Source organism: Melanostigma gelatinosum, assembly GCF_949748355.1.
Source record: "Melanostigma gelatinosum genome assembly, chromosome: 3".
Taxonomy (NCBI): Eukaryota; Metazoa; Chordata; class Actinopteri; order Perciformes; family Zoarcidae; genus Melanostigma; species Melanostigma gelatinosum.
This window is the reverse complement of record NC_136636.1, coordinates 14,880,280-14,903,250: the sequence shown is the minus strand read 5'-3', so window position 1 is coordinate 14,903,250 and position 22,971 is coordinate 14,880,280. Positions and strand designations below refer to the sequence as shown.

Genomic DNA, 22,971 nt, shown 5'->3' with positions numbered 1-22,971 from the left:
GCAGCCTTTCACAAGGCTGAGAATGAGCTGAAGAACAGACACTTACTGTGGCAAGAGGAGAAGTCTTCGCTCCTAGACCAGAATAAAAAAGACTGTGAACTTTATCATACTCAGGTGAAGATCACAGCTGATTTTGGAAGAATGGAGAAGGAGGCTAAGGAGACGCTGCAGAGATTCAAGGCAGCTCATGAAGCCCAGCTGGTGGAACAGAGAACGGAGATAAACCGGATCAAAGCAGCCCGGAAAAAGACAGAAGATCTGTCAGAAACTGAACGTTTTCTTTGGCATCAGGAGAAGTCTTCCCTCCTTCAGGCCATCGAAGATCTTCAGGCCACTGAAAAAGATCTTCAGAGCCCGATCAAGAACAAGCAGAAGAAGAAAAAATGGTTCAAATTCTTCTAATGCCCGGCTCCCTACTGTCAAAACAGACAGTAAAACACTGACGCACATACACACACATACACAGACACACAGACACAGACACACGCACACAGACACACTGACACAGACACGCACACAGACACACTGACACAGACACGCACACAGACACACTGACACAGACACGCACACAGACACACTGATCCACCTCCTCCGCGAACCGCCACCTTAACGTGGTGGAGGAGTTTGAGTGGCTCAGTGATCCTGGGAGCTATGTTGTCCGGGGACCCTGGTAAGGTCTCCCAAGGCAAACAGGTCTCAGGGGAGAGCCCAGACTAAGAGCGGTTCAAACATTATAAATAGCAGCCCACAGACTTCAGCCACCTCGGCCGGACCAGGGAAACCGGGGCACTCTCCCGGAGCCAGACCCAGGAGGGGAGCTCGTCAGCGGTGGCCGGGCCTTCGCCCATGGGGCTCAGCTCGAAGAAACAACATGGAGCAGCCACCCTGTGGACCCATCAGCCTCAGGGACAAGCATCGGGGTCTGGTGCAATGAAGACCGGGCGGCGGGCCGGGCCCGGGGCGGCGGGCTGGGCCCGGGCGAGTTTAAACACTATTTCATTGAATATACATTACATGTTTCAGTTTATAAATTACACTATTACCAAGTTACTATTATATATTTACGAGTATATGGATATCACTTTTATTTTAAGATTGCATCCTCATATGAAGTCGAACATGTAATCTATACATCTTTGACCAAGTAAAAAAATAATTCACATGCAAATGTGCCCACAAAGCTGATAGTTGATCCATTGTTTTAGTTCGCTGCCTTCTGTGATAGTAAATAAAATATTTTTGTGCTTTTGGATGATTGGTTGGAAAAAGAAGAAATTTGAAATGTGACCTTGAGAGTGTAGGAAATTGCAAATTTATTTGAGAGAAGAAAAATATTCGGCAGATTCGTCCTTAATTAAGTGATTGTCGTTGTAGCCCTACCAGATTTATTGAAACATTATAAAAGAGACATCCGCAAAGTCAGAAATCATATTCTAATTACTACACGAAGGAAAAAATGACTGCCGTGAAGCAAAGCTCAGGCAAAAGCAGCATCCACCATTACGTAACATCATAATACAGTTTCTGGTGAGGCACTGAGTCTTTCTATCTTTGCATTAAACCGCTTCCGGCTGGAGTCCAGAAGAAATAAATAATGATAAATAATAATTAATAAATTGTATGTTTGTCACACCAACATTTCATGACCAGAGATAATCAGTTTACTCTCACAGTGAAAAGCATCTTATCCTCACAATCTAAATGCTGGAATAAGTCATTGTTTGACTTTTTGTTGGTAAAATTACTTTATTGATTAATTATCAAAACCATTCATTATTTTTTTCTGATTGCAGCTTATCATTGCAACTTTAGATTTGAATATAGCGTTCATACGTTTGTATTGTTGGGAACGTAAAGGGGCGTATTTGGGTTATCAGCATCTAAGAAACTAAATTCTTGACATCAATATAATTATTGATGTAAGTAACAATTATTAATGACGATTAATAATAACGGGGCACCACCCTGCAGACAGGGACCAATAACCAAACGATAAAACTAAGTCTCATAATTAGTGTTCACTCACAATGTCAATCGTCTGAGTACTATTACACATTCGGAGTGAAAGTGGTTTAAGTTCGAGCACAGACCACATATACAGTTATTATCACAATACGCATGCACAAAGTAATCACAGACAGCTGCTCTTTAAAATAACGTGGTACAGTGGTACAGTGACATGTGACGTAGTTGGGACGTGGTGACGTCTCTCATGCGTGAGACCCAAAATGGCGGATAGCCAACCAGGAGACCCGGCGTCTACATGTGGTAGCAGCTGTTCAGCACGTAGCTAGATTAGCTCAACGCTATATGTGTGTGTGTGTGTGGGTTAGTAAAAGAAAAGGGGAAGGAACCCAAACAAAATGAAATAAAACAAGCAATTACGATCCTCTGCGTCGCGTAGGAGTACTGAAGATTGCTCTCTCAGCCAGGGGAGAGAACAGCGACTCTTTGTCTCAGTCGGCGGTCTTAACCTCCTGAACTGATGAGAAGCAGCTTCGATCTAGGCGGCTCGCTCAACACAGATCACAGTAGCATGGAATACACGCTACTCCTACACGACCCCAACGATCTCAGCGATCGTTAGTGTCGGCGATTATGAAGCATACACCTCGTTATAAAAATGAACAGTACTTTAAGCACGTAAACAAGGTAAAATAAACACAAATTAACTCTCTCTAACTCTGCCCAGACTCTATTTTGCCTAATGCCGTGTTCACACGGGTCGCGTTGATTTTTTGACGCGCGTCGAGATTACATACAAAGTCTATGCACAGACGCGATGAGACTAGCGCGCCGAGATTTTGCGATGGTGCGGCGCGTTGGACGCGTTATTGCAGTGCGGTGGACGCGTTGGATGCCGCAAAATCGCCAACGCGCCAGTTGAAATTTTTCAACTTCAGCGACATAATCGCGTGACGCTGTGGCGCGATAGCCTATCAGCGTTGAGTTGCTCCCCCCGTCATCACTGGCTTTCTGCCGTTGTTGAATCAGGAAATAAATCCTGTAGCCGTCTGTGTTCACCCAGAGCGCTACGATACCTCATATCAACCAACAAATCGACCAAACTATGTGTATGCATGTGTGTGTGTAAACCATACGGTACAAACAATGAATAGACGCTGCCGTATTTACGTCTACGTGACGTTATTGAGTGCTGGTGGAGCTGCTACGATGTTAGCATAGCCTAGCACCGACCCATCAGAGCTCCATTGAGAAGACAAGTAGCCTACAAATCGGCATCATTACGTAGTTATTTCGGAGTCCCTTTTTGTCGGAGAAGACAAGTACAAATCGGCATCATTACGTAGTTATTTCGGAGTCCCTTTTTGTCGGTTTATTGCCGTTGAATCACAGCCAAATCAGTTTATTTTGTGTTCCTACAGCTGTAGTAAACAGCGACCGGTGGCTTGCTCGACACAGTGAATACAGCTCGATACAATCCACGGAGCTCCTCTGAACAATATTATGAACCAGACATGACGGCGTTTGGCATTCCGATGTTTGAGGGACTTCCACAACACGTACAAAGCAGCAATTGTCCTTATTCCTTTCACGGTTGACAGCGGAAATAAATGGCGGCCAGATGGAGGCTTCCAGGACGATAAACCACGCCCCCTCTCCGGCGCTACGAGATTTTGCGGCGTCTGGTGTGAACACGACCGGCGGCGCGTTGGACGCGATTGTGCAGTGCGTTGGACGCTTTTTTGCAGTGCGTCAAAAAATCAACGCGACCGGTGTGAACACAGCATTAGACGTTCAGACCCCATATCAACGCTTTTTCAACCAGAAATCAACGTTGAAATCCGGGTTAGTGCTCACTGGGTGGGCCTATGTTACATACGTCATATCAAATCAGTGAGGCATTATATGGAGAAAAAAAAGCTTTACTAATCCTGGATGTGTCGCCGGAACATTCTCTGTGTTACATTACTCCATTTTGAACAGCCTTTCTTTACAGGCCGTTTGTGCTCCTAACATTAAACACCAGATGGCAATGTCTCCACAGAAATGTACGACAGCTTCAATGATGGTTTGTTGGATATTCCACCCACTTCCTTAGCCAATAACTGAAAAAAAAGAAGTGAATCAAGACATTTAATCTGCAGAGTTTTTGAATTAATTACTTAATTTTTAAATCATTGAATACTGAATCAATACAACGATGAGAAATGTGTTATAAACCATTACCTTATGAAATGGCACCAGATGTGTGTTGTATGTAAAGTGTTGGGGAACAGTCAGATTGAATGACAACATATCTAAGAGTCAGCTGAGTGTATGTGGTGGTTACACGTGCTCCCTGAGTGTCAGTGCTACAAATCATCGTCCTCTCCTTCCCCTCATTCATTTCCCCCTGCACCTTTTCAGACATGTGATCATCTCTGTGGATTCCTGCTTTTCGCTGTGACTGGGAGGTCACATCCCAGCACCTCAGCGCTCACAGCCATGATGATGCCATCTCTTGAACCCCCCCCCCCCCCCCCACCATTGCTCTCCTGGTTCCACCGACATTGTCCTTCTCCCAGTTTCCAGCAACTCCTCTGGGCTCCTGGGTCCTGTCAGAAAAGCTTTTCTTCACAGAGCCCCACAGATGCCAGCCAATGGCAGCCTGGGAAGGACATGCCACGTGATGGTGTGCAGCCAATCTCAGACACCCACAACTGCACACTTCCTGGAGGGAAAGTACATTCACAGAGCAAGAATGTTTCTATTTTTAATCTCTCTGGCAGAAAAAGAGGAGCAAAGCAACCACTTTTGAAACAATGCTTAAATATAACGCAGAGCATGTGTGCGTGGCTATTCAAACACAATGCAGAGCTCAGGTAAACAATAATGCACTCAGCATTGTTGGGCTAGAATGATGAATGGGATTTCAGAAGCAGCACAAATGCAGATACACAATACACACATCTTGGATTTTTGAATGGCCAATCAGGCAGGTTTAACCAGATACCTCTGCAGAACAACTCCACCAAATTTCATGCTTGTATCATAAATTGCACGATTAATCTACTATCTGCCCCACTACATAAAACATGACACGATCATTTATATCAGTATTTTAAGAGGATTTATATTTTTTATATCTATATATGGTTACATATAGTTTCATTTCTTTGCCATATTTTAAGAATCATGAGAAATCATTACATTCATAAATTCAAAGATAAACATTCAATCTGGTATCCATAGTAACGATGCCATCTAGGACTCCATGGATACAATTCGTGATGTCATCGAATTCCTGTGGTCATCATCAGAATAGAATTCATCACGAATTCTATTCTGTGGCTTTGGTGTTATGCCAGTTTGTCCCTCACACATACCTTCACACATTTGAGAGCAGACATACTTGACAGTTACATTGAAAACTCTCACAGTTTTCACAGCACTCATCAAGTTGGTTCAGAAACAATTTGACAATTGCAATGGAACAAATGAGAAGAAACAAACAGTTGGTCAAGGATCATCAGAAGAAGCTGGAGTCTGAGCGTCAGCCTAAAACTGCCACCAACTACCACCAACTACCACCTAAAACTACCACCAAGGAGGAGATGGAGGTATTTCAGCTCAAGGAGGATCTTGACAAGGCCAGGCAGGAGCTGACAAATGGTCAACTACAATGGCAAAAGGAGAAGTCTCTCTATCACGCCAAGGCTTTCTGTCAAGCCAAGGCTTTCTATAAAGCCCAGATGGCCGAACAGAGAGCGGAGACAAACAGGATCGCAGCAGCTCTGGAAAAAACACAGGACCTGCTGGAGACTGAGTGTCTCATTCAGACTAGCACCAAGGCGGACCTGGACCTCTGTCAGGATACTCTTGATGAACAATTAGATGTCAGCAGTAAGCTCAAAGAGGATCTTGAGAAGGCCAAGCAGGAGCTGAAAAATGGTCATCTGCAATGGCAAGAGGAGAAGTCTCTCCATCAAGCCAAGGCTTTGTCTCAAGCCAAGGCTCTCTCTCAAGCCGAGGCTTCCTATCAAGCCCAGAGAGCGGAGACAAACAGGATCGCAGCAGCTCTGAAAGTAACACAGGACCTGCTGGACACTGAGCGTCACGTTCAAACTACCACCAAGGGGGAGAATGAGATACTTAAGAATCTCTGTCAGGATACATTTTACGAACAGTTGGATGTCAATAGTAAGCTCAAGGCAGCCTTTCACAAGGCTGAGAATGAGCTGAAGAACAGACACTTACTGTGGCAAGAGGAGAAGTCTTCGCTCCTAGACCAGAATAAAAAAGACTGTGAACTTTATCATACTCAGGTGAAGATCACAGCTGATTTTGGAAGAATGGAGAAGGAGGCTAAGGAGACGCTGCAGAGATTCAAGGCAGCTCATGAAGCCCAGCTGGTGGAACAGAGAACGGAGATAAACCGGATCAAAGCAGCCCGGAAAAAGACAGAAGATCTGTCAGAAACTGAACATTTTCTTTGGCATCAGGAGAAGTCTTCCCTCCTTCAGGCCATCGAAGATCTTCAGGCCACTGAAAAAGATCTTCAGAGCGCGATCAAGAACAAGCAGAAGAAGAAAAAATGGTTCAAATTCTTCTAATGCCCGGCTCCCTACTGTCAAAACAGACAGTAAAACACTGACGCACATACACACACATACACAGACACACAGACACAGACACACGCACACAGACACACTGACACAGACACGCACACAGACACACTGACACAGACACGCACACAGACACACTGACACAGACACGCACACAGACACACTGATCCACCTCCTCCGCGAACCGCCACCTTAACGTGGTGGAGGAGTTTGAGTGGCTCAGTGATCCTGGGAGCTATGTTGTCCGGGGACCCTGGTAGGGTCTCCCAAGGCAAACAGGTCTCAGGGGAGAGCCCAGACTAAGAGCGGTTCAAACATTATAAATAGCAGCCCACAGACTTCAGCCACCTCGGCCGGACCAGGGAAACCGGGGCACTCTCCCGGAGCCAGACCCAGGAGGGGAGCTCGTCAGCGGTGGCCGGGCCTTCGCCCATGGGGCTCAGCTCGAAGAAACAACATGGAGCAGCCACCCTGTGGACCCATCAGCCTCAGGGACAAGCATCGGGGTCTGGTGCAATGAAGACCGGGCGGCGGGCCGGGCCCGGGGCGGCGGGCTGGGCCCGGGCGAGTTTAAACACTATTTCATTGAATATACATTACATGTTTCAGTTTATAAATTACACTATTACCAAGTTACTATTATATATTTACGAGTATATGGATATCACTTTTATTTTAAGATTGCATCCTCATATGAAGTCGAACATGTAATCTATACATCTTTGACCAAGTAAAAAAATAATTCACATGCAAATGTGCCCACAAAGCTGATAGTTGATCCATTGTTTTAGTTCGCTGCCTTCTGTGATAGTAAATAAAATATTTTTGTGCTTTTGGATGATTGGTTGGAAAAAGAAGAAATTTGAAATGTGACCTTGAGAGTGTAGGAAATTGCAAATTTATTTGAGAGAAGAAAAATATTCGGCAGATTCGTCCTTAATTAAGTGATTGTCGTTGTAGCCCTACCAGATTTATTGAAACATTATAAAAGAGACATCCGCAAAGTCAGAAATCATATTCTAATTACTACACGAAGGAAAAAATGACTGCCGTGAAGCAAAGCTCAGGCAAAAGCAGCATCCACCATTACGTAACATCATAATACAGTTTCTGGTGAGGCACTGAGTCTTTCTATCTTTGCATTAAACCGCTTCCGGCTGGAGTCCAGAAGAAATAAATAATGATAAATAATAATTAATAAATTGTATGTTTGTCACACCAACATTTCATGACCAGAGATAATCAGTTTACTCTCACAGTGAAAAGCATCTTATCCTCACAATCTAAATGCTGGAATAAGTCATTGTTTGACTTTTTGTTGGTAAAATTACTTTATTGATTAATTATCAAAACCATTCATTATTTTTTTCTGATTGCAGCTTATCATTGCAACTTTAGATTTGAATATAGCGTTCATACGTTTGTATTGTTGGGAACGTAAAGGGGCGTATTTGGGTTATCAGCATCTAAGAAACTAAATTCTTGACATCAATAGAATTATTGATGTAAGTAACAATTATTAATGACGATTAATAATAACGGGGCACCACCCTGCAGACAGGGACCAATAACCAAACGATAAAACTAAGTCTCATAATTAGTGTTCACTCACAATGTCAATCGTCTGAGTACTATTACACATTCGGAGTGAAAGTGGTTTAAGTTCGAGCACAGACCACATATACAGTTATTATCACAATACGCATGCACAAAGTAATCACAGACAGCTGCTCTTTAAAATAACGTGGTACAGTGGTACAGTGACATGTGACGTAGTTGGGACGTGGTGACGTCTCTCATGCGTGAGACCCAAAATGGCGGATAGCCAACCAGGAGACCCGGCGTCTACATGTGGTAGCAGCTGTTCAGCACGTAGCTAGATTAGCTCAACGCTATATGTGTGTGTGTGTGTGTGTGGGTTAGTAAAAGAAAAGGGGAAGGAACCCAAACAAAATGAAATAAAACAAGCAATTACGATCCTCTGCGTCGCGTAGGAGTACTGAAGATTGCTCTCTCAGCCAGGGGAGAGAACAGCGACTCTTTGTCTCAGTCGGCGGTCTTAACCTCCTGAACTGATGAGAAGCAGCTTCGATCTAGGCGGCTCGCTCAACACAGATCACAGTAGCATGGAATACACGCTACTCCTACACGACCCCAACGATCTCAGCGATCGTTAGTGTCGGCGATTATGAAGCATACACCTCGTTATAAAAATGAACAGTACTTTAAGCACGTAAACAAGGTAAAATAAACACAAATTAACTCTCTCTAACTCTGCCCAGACTCTATTTTGCCTAATGCCGTGTTCACACGGGTCGCGTTGATTTTTTGACGCGCGTCGAGATTACATACAAAGTCTATGCACAGACGCGATGAGACTAGCGCGCCGCGATTTTGCGATGGCGCGGCGCGTAGGACGCGTTATTGCAGTGCGGTGGACGCGTTGGATGCCGCAAAATCGCCAACGCGCCAGTTGAAATTTTTCAACTTCAGCGACATAATCGCGTGACGCTGTGGCGCGATAGCCTATCAGCGTTGAGTTGCTCCCCCCGTCATCACTGGCTTTCTGCCGTTGTTGAATCAGGAAATAAATCCTGTAGCCGTCTGTGTTCACCCAGAGCGCTACGATACCTCATATCAACCAACAAATCGACCAAACTATGTGTATGCATGTGTGTGTGTAAACCATACGGTACAAACAATGAATAGACGCTGCCGTATTTACGTCTACGTGACGTTATTGAGTGCTGGTGGAGCTGCTACGATGTTAGCATAGCCTAGCACCGACCCATCAGAGCTCCATTGAGAAGACAAGTAGCCTACAAATCGGCATCATTACGTAGTTATTTCGGAGTCCCTTTTTGTCGGAGAAGACAAGTACAAATCGGCATCATTACGTAGTTATTTCGGAGTCCCTTTTTGTCGGTTTATTGCCGTTGAATCACAGCCAAATCAGTTTATTTTGTGTTCCTACAGCTGTAGTAAACAGCGACCGGTGGCTTGCTCGACACAGTGAATACAGCTCGATACAATCCACGGAGCTCCTCTGAACAATATTATGAACCAGACATGACGGCGTTTGGCATTCCGATGTTTGAGGGACTTCCACAACACGTACAAAGCAGCAATTGTCCTTATTCCTTTCACGGTTGACAGCGGAAATAAATGGCGGCCAGATGGAGGCTTCCAGGACGATAAACCACGCCCCCTCTCCGGCGCTACGAGATTTTGCGGCGTCTGGTGTGAACACGACCGGCGGCGCGTTGGACGCGATTGTGCAGTGCGTTGGACGCTTTTTTGCAGTGCGTCAAAAAATCAACGCGACCGGTGTGAACACAGCATTAGACGTTCAGACCCCATATCAACGCTTTTTCAACCAGAAATCAACGTTGAAATCCGGGTTAGTGCTCACTGGGTGGGCCTATGTTACATACGTCATATCAAATCAGTGAGGCATTATATGGAGAAAAAAAAGCTTTACTAATCCTGGATGTGTCGCCGGAACATTCTCTGTGTTACATTACTCCATTTTGAACAGCCTTTCTTTACAGGCCGTTTGTGCTCCTAACATTAAACACCAGATGGCAATGTCTCCACAGAAATGTACGACAGCTTCAATGATGGTTTGTTGGATATTCCACCCACTTCCTTAGCCAATAACTGAAAAAAAAGAAGTGAATCAAGACATTTAATCTGCAGAGTTTTTGAATTAATTACTTAATTTTTAAATCATTGAATACTGAATCAATACAACGATGAGAAATGTGTTATAAACCATTACCTTATGAAATGGCACCAGATGTGTGTTGTATGTAAAGTGTTGGGGAACAGTCAGATTGAATGACAACATATCTAAGAGTCAGCTGAGTGTATGTGGTGGTTACACGTGCTCCCTGAGTGTCAGTGCTACAAATCATCGTCCTCTCCTTCCCCTCATTCATTTCCCCCTGCACCTTTTCAGACATGTGATCATCTCTGTGGATTCCTGCTTTTCGCTGTGACTGGGAGGTCACATCCCAGCACCTCAGCGCTCACAGCCATGATGATGCCATCTCTTGAACCCCCCCCCCCCCCCACCATTGCTCTCCTGGTTCCACCGACATTGTCCTTCTCCCAGTTTCGAGCAACTCCTCTGGGCTCCTGGGTCCTGTCAGAAAAGCTTTTCTTCACAGAGCCCCACAGATGCCAGCCAATGGCAGCCTGGGAAGGACATGCCACGTGATGGTGTGCAGCCAATCTCAGACACCCACAACTGCACACTTCCTGGAGGGAAAGTACATTCACAGAGCAAGAATGTTTCTATTTTTAATCTCTCTGGCAGAAAAAGAGGAGCAAAGCAACCACTTTTGAAACAATGCTTAAATATAACGCAGAGCATGTGTGCGTGGCTATTCAAACACAATGCAGAGCTCAGGTAAACAATAATGCACTCAGCATTGTTGGGCTAGAATGATGAATGGGATTTCAGAAGCAGCACAAATGCAGATACACAATACACACATACAGGCCTATGCACTAAGGCTTGCTGACATATGCGCATATTGACACACAAACTGGAATATTCTCACACTCCTATGCATAGAATCTTACACACATTCATGAATCTTGGGACATTGCTTTAATGCCAGTCGCCCCTTCAGGATTGAGCCTCTTCCTCTCTGCTCTTATCACTCCATTTCCTTAAATCGCTCTGCAGTCACCATGATGACATAGTGCTTGCCCTTCTATCTGAGAGCTGTCTGTCACTCAAAGGCCCCACCCCCTGACAGTGCATGAGACAAAAGCAGAGGATTTATGATGGAATTATCAACAGTCATATAGCTTTTTGGTGATCATCCTGGAAGTCAGTGTCTGGGCCTGGTTGAGGGCACACATTGGAAAAATAAAGCAGTGAAAAGGACTGAGACGTAGAGGCATAGAGGTGGAATCAGTGAATAAGTGAGGTAGTCAAACCAAAGTGCATAAAGGAACTGGTTAAAGACGAGCGTTTTAAAGATTCAGACGCAGAGCTTTAAATAAGCAGAGAGAGAGAGTGGATGAAGAGAAACAAAGAGAGAACGGAAGCTTCAGAGAGAAGAGTAGAGTGTGCGAGCAGGGGTTAAGGCTGAGCGTGTGTTGTGGGCTCAGCAGTGAAGTTGACGATGCGCTGGGAGAACAGTTACGCTGCAGGGCTTTCAGGCTCCATCACTACTGCTCTCCTTCAAGCAGCACCACCAACACACTCCCTCCCTCACACTCTCACACACACACACACACACACACACACAGCTCTCTCATAAACATGCAAACACTGATTGTTGCATCAGTGCTTTTGCATGAGTGCCTGCTAACCAGGTTTTACATGCATGTTGATGCTATGAAATCAGACATCAAGTGGCACATGCTAATATTCAAATTTGTTTTAAAAAATGCCAAATCCTCATTACCATAAGATTTCAGATAGCAAGTGAAGATATAGAAATGCTGAATGAGACTAAATGAGAACAGCACGAAGAAAACAACAGTTTTGCAGCTTATGAATGAAGAGTTCATATAGCTTTATTGCAATCTGATTTAAAAAGGGAGGGAGGGAGAGGATGAGGCTGAAGGATAAAGTGTAAAAGCTAAGTGCATTTATAAAGAGATCAAAAAACAAACAAACATCTGTTTGAGTGACTTGTCTGTGTAAACTAAAAACCTGCATTTTTATCGAGTCAACACATCATAATCTCTTTAGAGGTTGGCCAAACACAAGATTTACACGACCTTCACCTCAGCAGAGCTAAGAGCCAAAGACCTGCTTTGTGCACAATTAAAGCCGATTGTCTGATGTGCTTATGCAGATTACAAGACATATTCATGTGGATCTTTAAAAAAAAAACCGGAAAATAATGAAAAATAAATAACTGGGAAATTAAGATTTCATTATGTTTCTTTGTTACTATGAAAGCAGAAAAGCTTAAAACTCCTGTTTTCTAATGATTCGGGTTCAAAGTGAATCCCCATATTTGAATAAAGTGAATTTCGGTTTTGAATGTTTGGTGGTGCAGAGAGGAAAGAAGCAGATCAAATCGTAGGTGGGTGCAGACTGCTGGGTGGAGCCAAATGGCATCCGTGGTCCCTGGGGGCCACTGCACCCTCTGTTTGTATTTTTACTCCATTTGCAGTGAAAATGAACTGCAATGTGCTTTCCCACCAGGGACTACAGACTGGGTTTGTGTGTGTAAGTATTTTTTACACAATCTCAAAATAAAACACAAACACATAAATACATGCATAGATACTATTCCAGGTGAATGAACACAGACACCTAAAACTATTATTTCCACCATCCTCACTACTGTGCGGCCATCTTTGGAGGGAAATCCACTCATCGGTAAGAAACCAGGTCAAGAACAGAAGAAGAAGCAAAAAAGAGAAGAAAAAAACATTTCTCAAGAGTGAGGTTAGAAAAATAAACAGAAGTGATTTGTTTCCTTTTAAAGTACAAAGCATTGCTGATAGGTTATTATGTCTGAATCAGGGTAAAGTGATACCAACCTCCAATGTCCTGGATGTGAAGGATGTCAACATATTTTGGGAAGACTTATTTGCTTTCTTGTCAGGAGTTATTAGAAGATTTGTGCATTGAATATAAAGCTAGAGCCAGCAGGCTTTTAGCTTAGCGTAAAGACTGGAAGCAGGGGTAAAAACAATGCACCAGTGCCTCTGTAGCTCACCAATTAAGACCTATATTATATCGTGTTTGTTTAATGGGTACAAAAACCGTGCTGTAACTATTTATTAGCAAGGCACAGTGACTTCCTGAAGTGTGTCCGGATTAAACAAATGGGATATAACATTTTATTTAATAAGCTTTAGAGGTGCAAACCCAGTTCATGCATAGCTAAGCTAATTGCCTGCTGGATCCGTCACATTTACTCAAAATAAATGAATGGTTTTACCCCGTGTCAGAATATTCGAGTGCACATCTAAACATGTAGCAGAATCTTGACGAAGAGCTCATGATAACCACATTTACCAAAACAAAACTCAATTCAACATATCACAGACAAGTTAAATAATTACAGGGCCAAAAAATCTTTTTTTTCAGTGTGGACACAATAACAGAAATACCTACTAATAAGCCCTGGTGAAAGTCTGAATTTGGGGAAACTGATATTTGTTTTTGTATGAAGATGTTGAATAGAATATGTTTTCAGATCACAGTTTCTTGTTAATCAGGTGTGTCTCTTATTTGCCAACCCTTGAATTACATAATCAACAAGTGCCAATTAATAAAGAATGTCATCAAACCATTTTCTGCCATTTGACACACGCTGCCACATAATTACCAGCAACACAGAAACACACACACACACACACACACACACACACACCACCTCATCTGTAGGTGAATAATTCAAGACGATAGAGGAAACCATTATCCTGGGCAGACAGGTAAGATGATGCGATGAGCCTCGTCCCTGCCTCCTCGCCCCGCAGCCGTTCTCCACCTCTCACCAAACACTGCTGCCGTTCACTCACTCACCAGCCTGCCAGGGAAGAAGATGATGTTTTCTGCTCTTTGTTGTCAGCTGGGACATGCAGGTGAAGCAGAGGCCTAAGGTCAGCTCTTCTACTCTGGCAGGTATTTTCACAGACTACTGAACTGTGGTCACTGCTATTTGAGCAAACTGCCACGAAAACATTTTATGATACCAGGTTCTGTTTTTACGTTGTAGTATGGTTGATGGATATTAATGAAAGCATTATGCGGAAAAGGAAATACCATTCATTTAAATATTTTAACTTTTATATTACACTGCGAAGTCAGTCTTGTCCAACAGTTGCTGGAAGAACTGTTGGACAACACTGACCAACATAACAAGTGACTGACAATAAAATTGAGAGAAGAGTTTTTAAAGGGTCTGCTGAGGTTCCGAGCTATCATTTGGTCATTAGTTTTTCATAAGGGTATAGATTAACATGTAGCGTTATGCTTGACAGATGTACAAGTGCCTTGTGATGCAGTTTGCGTTTGTAACTTACAAATTAACGTATTTTATGCGACAACAATGTTAAAAGGGCTGGTGTAAGACAAGGTTATGTGTTTTACAAAACTAAACACCACAAAATAAATCATTTGAGATCAGAAATGAATGAGTTGGACTGGTGATTTAGTATTTTACAGACTTTTTAAAACATTATTTCTGATCGTAAAAGAGCGTCACAGCTGTACGTCTCTTTTTAAAAAAAAGATAGTTGAAGGAACAGTTTTGTACATACACATCTGAAATATTACAGAATCTGCTGCTCTCAAAGAACGGCTGTAATGGTAGAGAGGTGTATGTGTGTGTTACATCTACAGTATCTGGCAAGGTGGTGTTGACTTACTTTGTCATCATGGACACATGCACTGGCAAATGGGAAATGTAGTTACATATTCAAAAGGGAACAGTTAAAGGAGGGCAACATATTGTCAGTTGAAAGAACACATTTTCACTGACTTTGGCAGGAAAACATTTGATTCATGGTCGACATGGCTCATTATATAATTTGGTATACAGAATATATGTTTTTAAGGCTGCTGTAATCAATATGTTTATTCTTACAATGTATCAAACAACAATGTGAACAATGTGGCAATGTTGTAATGAACCTAATGAAAATCATCACCTGAATCTGCAGCTCCGCTACAATGAGTTTCAGATCATTGTTTCGCTGTTCGTATCACTTTACTTTGTATTATTTTCACTGCTCTCATTTAGTTGTTTTTTCAGTTGCAGCAGGCATCTGTTTTCAGGGAAACAACCCTCTAAAATACCTACTGTACACTATTTGATCAGCACTGAACAGCAGACAGTTAGTAACTAACTGGAGGACATATATGGAGCATTTAGTTAAAGAAACAGATATGTCGCTCAGGAGTTGGCGGAGACTAAAAACAGAGCTAAAAGAGAGTGACTATTGCACTTCTATCATATTATTTTCAAAATTTTCTCAGAAGAAAATGACATTTCTAACATTTCAAGTAAGAAATAATATAAATTCTCACAAATGGATGAATATTATTTCGTGACCAAACTGTAAAAACATAATGGGAGATGGGACGTATGCTGTATTCTAATCCAGCATGGTTTATAGTTGTAGATCTGGGAATTTGGGAGGCAGCAATTGTTTTTATTTGGGTAAAGTTCAATTTTTTAACAAAATATCTGAACATCAGTGGTTGTATTGCTGTCCTGCTGTATTTCAAGATGTCTGGAATACATGCAATACCATTCGGCAATCCTTATAAAGGCTTAACCGAATGGTTAACTAATAATTCACTAATGCTTATAACCAGTTAACAGGATCACATTTTGGGTTGCCAAGATATGAAAAGCTCTAACAAAGAAGACATTTATTGACAAATAAGTTAATATTGTAACTGCAGATTTAAATGTAGATTAATTACCTGTTAACATGTTTAACCACAGACGTAATGGCTTATCAGAAAGTTGCAAACCATGAATTGTTATTTCAGCATTCTTTCCAAATAGAAATGAGACAAAAACAACTGCAGGGGGGATTTTTCACAACTTGGCAAACCACAATTAGTTCATAATGACTCATAATGTATTACATTTACAATTGAATGCATTTGCCATAACAAAGCATGCAGGGTGCCTTATTAGAAAGTGTACCCATGTCAGTTTAATGAGATCAGTTGCTAAACCAGTGTTTTAATGGTAGCCTACCATGTTGTCTTAATGACCTTCACGTGAGCAATGGATGCTGAATGTGACGCCCTGTTTGAAAGTTGTCTCCTTGCGCTACATTGCGCACATGTGCATGCCATAGCACCTTTGTGATGTGAGGGGTCTTGTGCAGCAGCAGGAGGAGAGCTCGCTTTCTGATGTAGACTCGTTTCTCTGTTAACTGGCGCCGTGACGATAAGTAGGCAGCGGATGAGGATGCTCTGTTGTGTGGTGCGCACTCTCCTGTCTCCAGCTCTCCACGATCACCATGGAAGAGCATAATTAATGCACAGGCTTTATGTGTCCCTCCTGCTGCCGGAGCTGATGCATATTAAACCGCCGTTTGAGACCGGACTTGCGATTTTGTCCCTGGACCCGTGTTACCGAGCGGAGAGGACCGCGGCTGAGTCATAAAGTCTTCAGAAAAGGTACAGCGCGGTGCGGTTTCTGCTCCGCAAACTGAAGTTAGCCTCTTAGCATAGCTGCGTTTTGCTGCATGCAGGCAATGGTGATGCTTTCCTCATTATTGTCAGAGGACAGCAGTTATTATTAAATGGCCACTTTCCTTTCGACGCTGTCACGTTTTGTGGAGTATGGGGAGGAGATTCATCGCCTTGTCATGAACAAGACATTTAAATATACATTTTAATAGAGCATGGCCAGGGCTGATGCCAGCTGGTGCCTTTTCTCCAAACGGACGTGGGCTCTGGTCATGTGGACTGTCCACTATATTAGCCCTGAGTGCAAGAGCATCACTGATTGAGGTTTGTTGTAATAACGTTGCCAGCTGTTTCTGCTGAGCAGGACCATCTGACGGCTGTGCGTTGCTCAGTTTTCCCTGTGAGCGCTCGGAGTTAAGTCAGTCTGTCATTTCACATCATTTTTGGGGTGATTTTTATCACATCCTACCTTGGTGGAGTCCAAGGAGACATACGAGGACAATTGATGATGGTTCATTTGTCACGAGTCGCTCATGCGGTCAGTGTTCGTTTTTATCACGGGTGAACGGTCGACGTTGTCGATGCAGCGGTGAAATTAATATTCCAAAATAAGCGCATTTTGCACGCATTGTTCCCATATTGAGCTTGCACTAGCCCGGGCTACATGAAGGCAGCATCTTAGCACAAAGGAGACCTGAAGCTGGCAGCCTAAATTCTTCACAAGATGTGCAGTCTTACATCACAGTACCACTCATAGCCCATTTGTCTGTAAAATATGAAGATGCATTCCTCTTGGAGCATCACTGCAATGTGACCTTTCCTGCTTCTTCCTCTGCGGGCCTGCTCGGCAGTTCAAGGACTTACACAACTGATGGGACCAAGTGATGCCTGAGAGTGGCAGCTCTGAATTTACAGCTTAATTTGTGTGTGTGTGTGTGTGTGTGTGTGTGTGTGTGTGTTTTGACATCGGCATGTCATCTGCTTACAGTTTTTTTCCCCTCATAGAATATATTCAGTTTCAGGAAATTAATGTTTAATAAAGGCAGTCTTGATGGCAACATGAGAACCAGGCCAACGTGCCTTACCTCTGGTTTTGAACGATCCTCGGCGTCAGTTGCACATCTCACTATTTTCACATAAGATCACATTATTTTATTTGCATGTTTTAGGGGAAACAAACAGCTTCTTTATCCTTGAAGAGACTACAGCAATTCAACAAGCTGCCATCTTTACATTTTGCAGGTGTGTGTGGTCATAATATCAGCTGTGTCTAAGCTGAAGTAAAAGTTCTCACATTGTCTTAACCCTCCTGTTACTTTTGGGGTCAATTTGACCCCATTCAATGTTTAACGTCTCTAAATAAATAATTGACATCATTTTTTTTGCTTCATATTTAATGACTTTTCCTAATTTAACGGGGACAACTGGGTAAACATAAAATGAACATGATGATATGTTTTCAATGTCCTGTACACATGCTGTACGCATCGGTGTTCTTTGGGGTCAATTTGACCCCAGGCTGTTTTAGCTGTGTAAAACATATAAGGTCTGCAGGTGCAAGCACATACTTGCACCTGCGGCATATTATCAAACAATCTACAAAATAACACATTTGAACCAATTTGGGTGTGGTGGTGGGTGGAGCTGGTGCTACTGTGAGAGCCTGTGAGTGCTATAAAAGCTTGGTGCTTTGGGTGGTCTCTCTTTCTGCTCTCTCTCTCAACTGAAAATGACTTCTAAAGAAAGATATTCTGTCAGTGAGGTGTTGTCACAGCTCTTTGACCATGAAAGTGACATAGAGGAGGAGAATGTCTCTGAGACAGAGGATGATGTTGAGAAGGACCCTGATTATGAGGCATCCTCCTCTGATGAGAATGAGACTCATTGTTGACCCTCCTGTTGTCTCTCAACCACCAGCAAACACTCTACCTTCCAAAAATGGAAAGTTATTGTGGTCCGTCTCCCCACTTGAACAACAGGGTAGACTTAGTGCTTCTAATGTCATCAAAATGGTTCCAGGTCCCACCAGATACGCTGTCAGCCATGTCAATGACATAAAATCAGCATTTGAGCTCTTCATAACACCATCAATTGAAAAGGATATACTTGAGATGTCAAATTTAGAGGGCAGGCGTGTGTATGGGAAGAGTTGGAAAGACTTGGATGTGACCGACTTGCAAGCCTACATTGGGTTGCTCATTTTGGCAGGAGTGTACAAGTCAAAAGGCGAAGCAACAGCAAGCCTTTGGGCTGCTGACACTGGAAGGGCAATATTTCCAGCCACCATGTCTCTAAACACCTTCCATGTTTTCTCACGTGTCATACGCTTTGATGACAGAGAAACAAGGCAGGGCCGACGAGAGCGTGACAAACTTGCAGCAATACGGGATGTATGGGACAAGTGGGTTCAACGATTACCCTTTCTTTATAATCCAGGCCCCTACGTGACTGTGGATGAATGTCTGGTTGCATTTCGTGGACGCTGTCCCTTCAGACAATACATTCCGAGCAAACCGGCCAAATATGGAATCAAAATATGGGCAGCATGTGATGCACAGTCTAGCTATGCTTGGAATATGCAGGTGTACACTGGTAAATCCCCTGGAGAAGCACCTGAAAAAAATCAGGGCATGAGGGTGGTACTTGACATGGCTGAAGGACTGAATGGTCACAACATTACATGTGATCATTTTTTCACATCGTACGCCCTGGGTGAAGAACTTCTCAAAAGGAAGATTACCATGTTGGGGACAGTGAGAAAAAACAAGCCGGAGCTTCCCACTGAGCTGCTTTTGATGAAGAACAGGAAGGTAACATCTTCAATTGTTGCCTTTACTGACAAAGCCACTGTCGTCTCCTACTGCCCCAAGAAAGGGAAACATGTCCTGCTGATGAGCACCATGCACAAAGATGCTGTCCTGAGCACCAGAGAAGACAAAAAAACACAAATGGTCTTGGACTACAACGAGACAAAGGGAGGTGTTGATAACCTGGACAAGGTCACAGCCACATACAGCTGCCGACGCATGACTGCCCGTTGGCCCCTTGTAATTTTCTTCAACATCATTGATGTGAGCGCCTACAATGCCTTTGTAATATGGAGGGAAATGAACAAGGACTGGAACAGCGGACAACTGAGTCAAAGGAGGATTTTCCTGGAGCAACTGGGTTACGCGTTGGTGAAACCTCATATCGAGAGAAGACGGTGCCTTCCGAGAGCATCAACAGCTGCTGCAACCGTTGTGAAGGACATCCAAACAGAGACATACACCCCAACTCCTCTAGTGGTTCAAACTGGAGGCAAGAAACGTGGCAGGTGCCAGGTCTGTCCCAACAGAAATGACTACAAGACCAGCAACACCTGTGTGAAATACATCTGCAAGGAACATGCATGCACTCTCTGCACATCATGTGTACAGTAGTGCAAACAACAGGCTGGAATGTACCTTCTGGTGGCCTGAAGGAAAAATAACATACTGTTCATATTCTGTCAGTTCGTATTCTGTCAAACTAATTTTAGTGACCATGTTTGTTTTTTACTATCTCGCACATACATAGTCGCATTAGTAGCATAGAACAATCCCTGATGCACACGTCTTTTTTATAGTTTTTTTGTACATACAGAAGTGTTATGTGTTCTTTACTGATGTTCTGATGATGATGATGTTCTTTAAAAAAAATAAAATCCTTCAAAATTTTGGAAATTGGTTTTGTTTTTCCTGGGGTCAAATTGACCCCGAACATAACGAATGTTACTCGTCTTAATAACAGAAATAGTTTTTCATTCCAAACTTTACAGATAACAAAAATATGTACTTAGAGACAATATAAAGCCATTAAAACACCAACAAATTATCTCTTTTAAATGATATGTCAATCAGTGAGATTTTATTCTGATCTGCATATTTCTCCATAGTCGCTTAACAGGTATTCCCGGATGTTTAAGGGGGTGGGTGTCTTTTAATTTTTTATTTAATGCGCTATTTAGGTAGTCAACAAACAAGCAAAAAGTTCCTAATACATAAACTTGGAGAAAAATTTGAATTATGATCATTTTCTGGAGGTTGAAATTGCTGGGGTCAAATTGACCCCAATAGTAAAAGATGTTAGTAAATTTGAAGGTAACAGGAGGGTTAAATATTAATTGTGGGCCAGTACTGTATATACACCAGTATTAATTACTCCTGCACCTTTTTATTTCACTGAAGTCCCTTTGTCGTTGAGACCATTTGGAGCATCTTGCTGTACTTACCTGCTGCAGCACAACACAGTGCTGTGAAAGCCATAGTTTAGTTCAGAAAGTACAGTTTGCAGTATGAGCTGGATTGTCAATATTTAGCTTGAAGAAAAACACATTTAATTAAAGGCAAGGGAAGCATCATTTATATTGCATCTTTCATATGCTCATAAGTTTGTCAAAAGACAAAGAAAAGTAATAATAATAGTAATTCACTATTAGCTATTCACGACACGCATACAGGGAGATTCACATATTATTCAGTTAGAAACAATGTTTTGCACATTATCAGTATATCTTTCATCAGAAAGCTTATTAAAGCATCAAGGGGCATAACATCTAAAGGCAGCTTCACCAGTTGTTGAACCGACTAAAGAATGATTGAAGTTATCAGACCAGTTGACCTAAGAAGGCCGTGCATGGCTTTATAGACAGGCAGAAGAACCTGAGTGCATTCTAGTGCATTGTGGAAGTCAATGTAGTCATTTTAAGGCAGACAAAAGCAATGTCAATAATCCTTTTATTGTTATATAAAGTGTAAAATGTACTAATGCCATGATCTCATCTCACCCTTTTCTCATTCTCAGAGGCAAATTATGCCAGCAGCACCAGAGTCACTCCCCCTGGTGACGTGCCAGCTCATTGGTCAGACTATTCTGCCCTTCTCTAGCCACCCAGTCTACCCTGGCAGATCCATGCTGCTGGATGCTCCTCACAGAGCCACGCCCACACTATGAGCGCCAAAGGGCCTGCCCCAGACCCAGCCCCCACGGCCCCAGAGGCCCCTCCGGCCTCAACCCCTGCCCCTACCCCTGCTGCGGCCCCAGCCCCTGTGGCACCTCCCGCACCTCCTGCCCTGCCTGCTCCAGTGTCCAGTACCATCCCGGTCGGTGCGTTGGCACAGAAGAAGCGGCAACAGTATGCCAAAAGCAAGAAACAGGGCAGTAACGCCAACAGCAGGCCACCAAGGGCTCTGTTCTGCCTCAAACTCAACAACCCCATACGCAGGGCCTGCATCAGCCTGGTGGAGTGGAAGTATCCTTTACAGTGGTGTTATGTAGAGCTGGGTGAATGTCGGAGTGTTGGGATTTGACCAAAGAGCATCACCTGTTGACAGAGCTGAAGCGGTTAGATTAGAAAACGAATGACTATTTTCATAATCAATTCCTCAAAAAACTTTTCAAGGTTTTTTTTTGTTTTATATCAGTGTTGATTAGATACCTTCGGGTTTTGGATTGTAATTCGGACAAAACAATCTTCACTTTGGGCACTGGGAAGCTGTCATGTGCATTTTTTCCACTATTTAATGTTAATTTCATGTCGCGCTTTTTAAAGTAATCAGACTACATCAGGAGATTTGAAAAGTGTTTTGTCGTGTGTTATTTTGTATTGCTCTGTTCCATAATTTTCTTCCGTGTTTTCCTTAACTTTTGTTTCTCAGGCCATTTGATATATTTATATTAATTGCTATTTTTGCCAACTGTATGGCCTTAGCTGTCTATGTCCCCTTCCCTGCAGATGATTCCAACTCCACAAACCATGACCTGGTGAGTAGTCTGTATATATGTCACTATGATACATTTATTCATTTGGTGCCTGTTGTATCAGTGCTGCTACTTAAAGGCAAAAACAGACTGGTATTGCTTTGCATAGGTTTTATATAGTCTCTCCGAGTTCACATTGTCAAACTCCTAATGTCTGGCTTGTTAGGTTTGTGATAAGGAGTTAAAGAATGGAAGATAATCTCCTTTCGTGCCTGTTGTTCTGTTCTTGTTTGGTTGAATAATTTCAAGATTCATTACAACATGCATTGTTACTTCATAATCCTCTTTCAGATGAAAACATGTGATTGTATCGTCCTTTTGATAAGAGATATGGTAGGTATAGTATATAGAGATTTGCTGTAATAGTAAGACGTTTCATACAGATTGTATCTTCAGTGTATTGCTCTATCATGCAGATTTCAAGTATCTGCTGTGCCGACACAGAGAAACACGTTGACAACTATCCTCATTGGTGCTTTA

At 42.8% G+C, this 22,971-nt stretch overlaps 1 protein-coding gene across 1 annotated transcript in view; it reads left to right on the top strand.

Moving 5' to 3' along the window:
* Positions 1-21,680: 21,680 nt before the first annotated feature.
* Positions 21,681-22,971, top strand: part of cacna1da (calcium channel, voltage-dependent, L type, alpha 1D subunit, a) — a gene marked incomplete at both ends in the record, with an annotated part of 48,126 nt that continues 46,835 nt past the window's right edge. Inside the window, 2 exons of the mRNA XM_079265411.1 lie at positions 21,681-21,982; positions 22,389-22,494. Of these exons, the coding sequence (XP_079121537.1) occupies positions 21,681-21,982; positions 22,389-22,494 (408 nt within the window). The remainder of the gene's footprint in view (positions 21,983-22,388; positions 22,495-22,971) is intronic.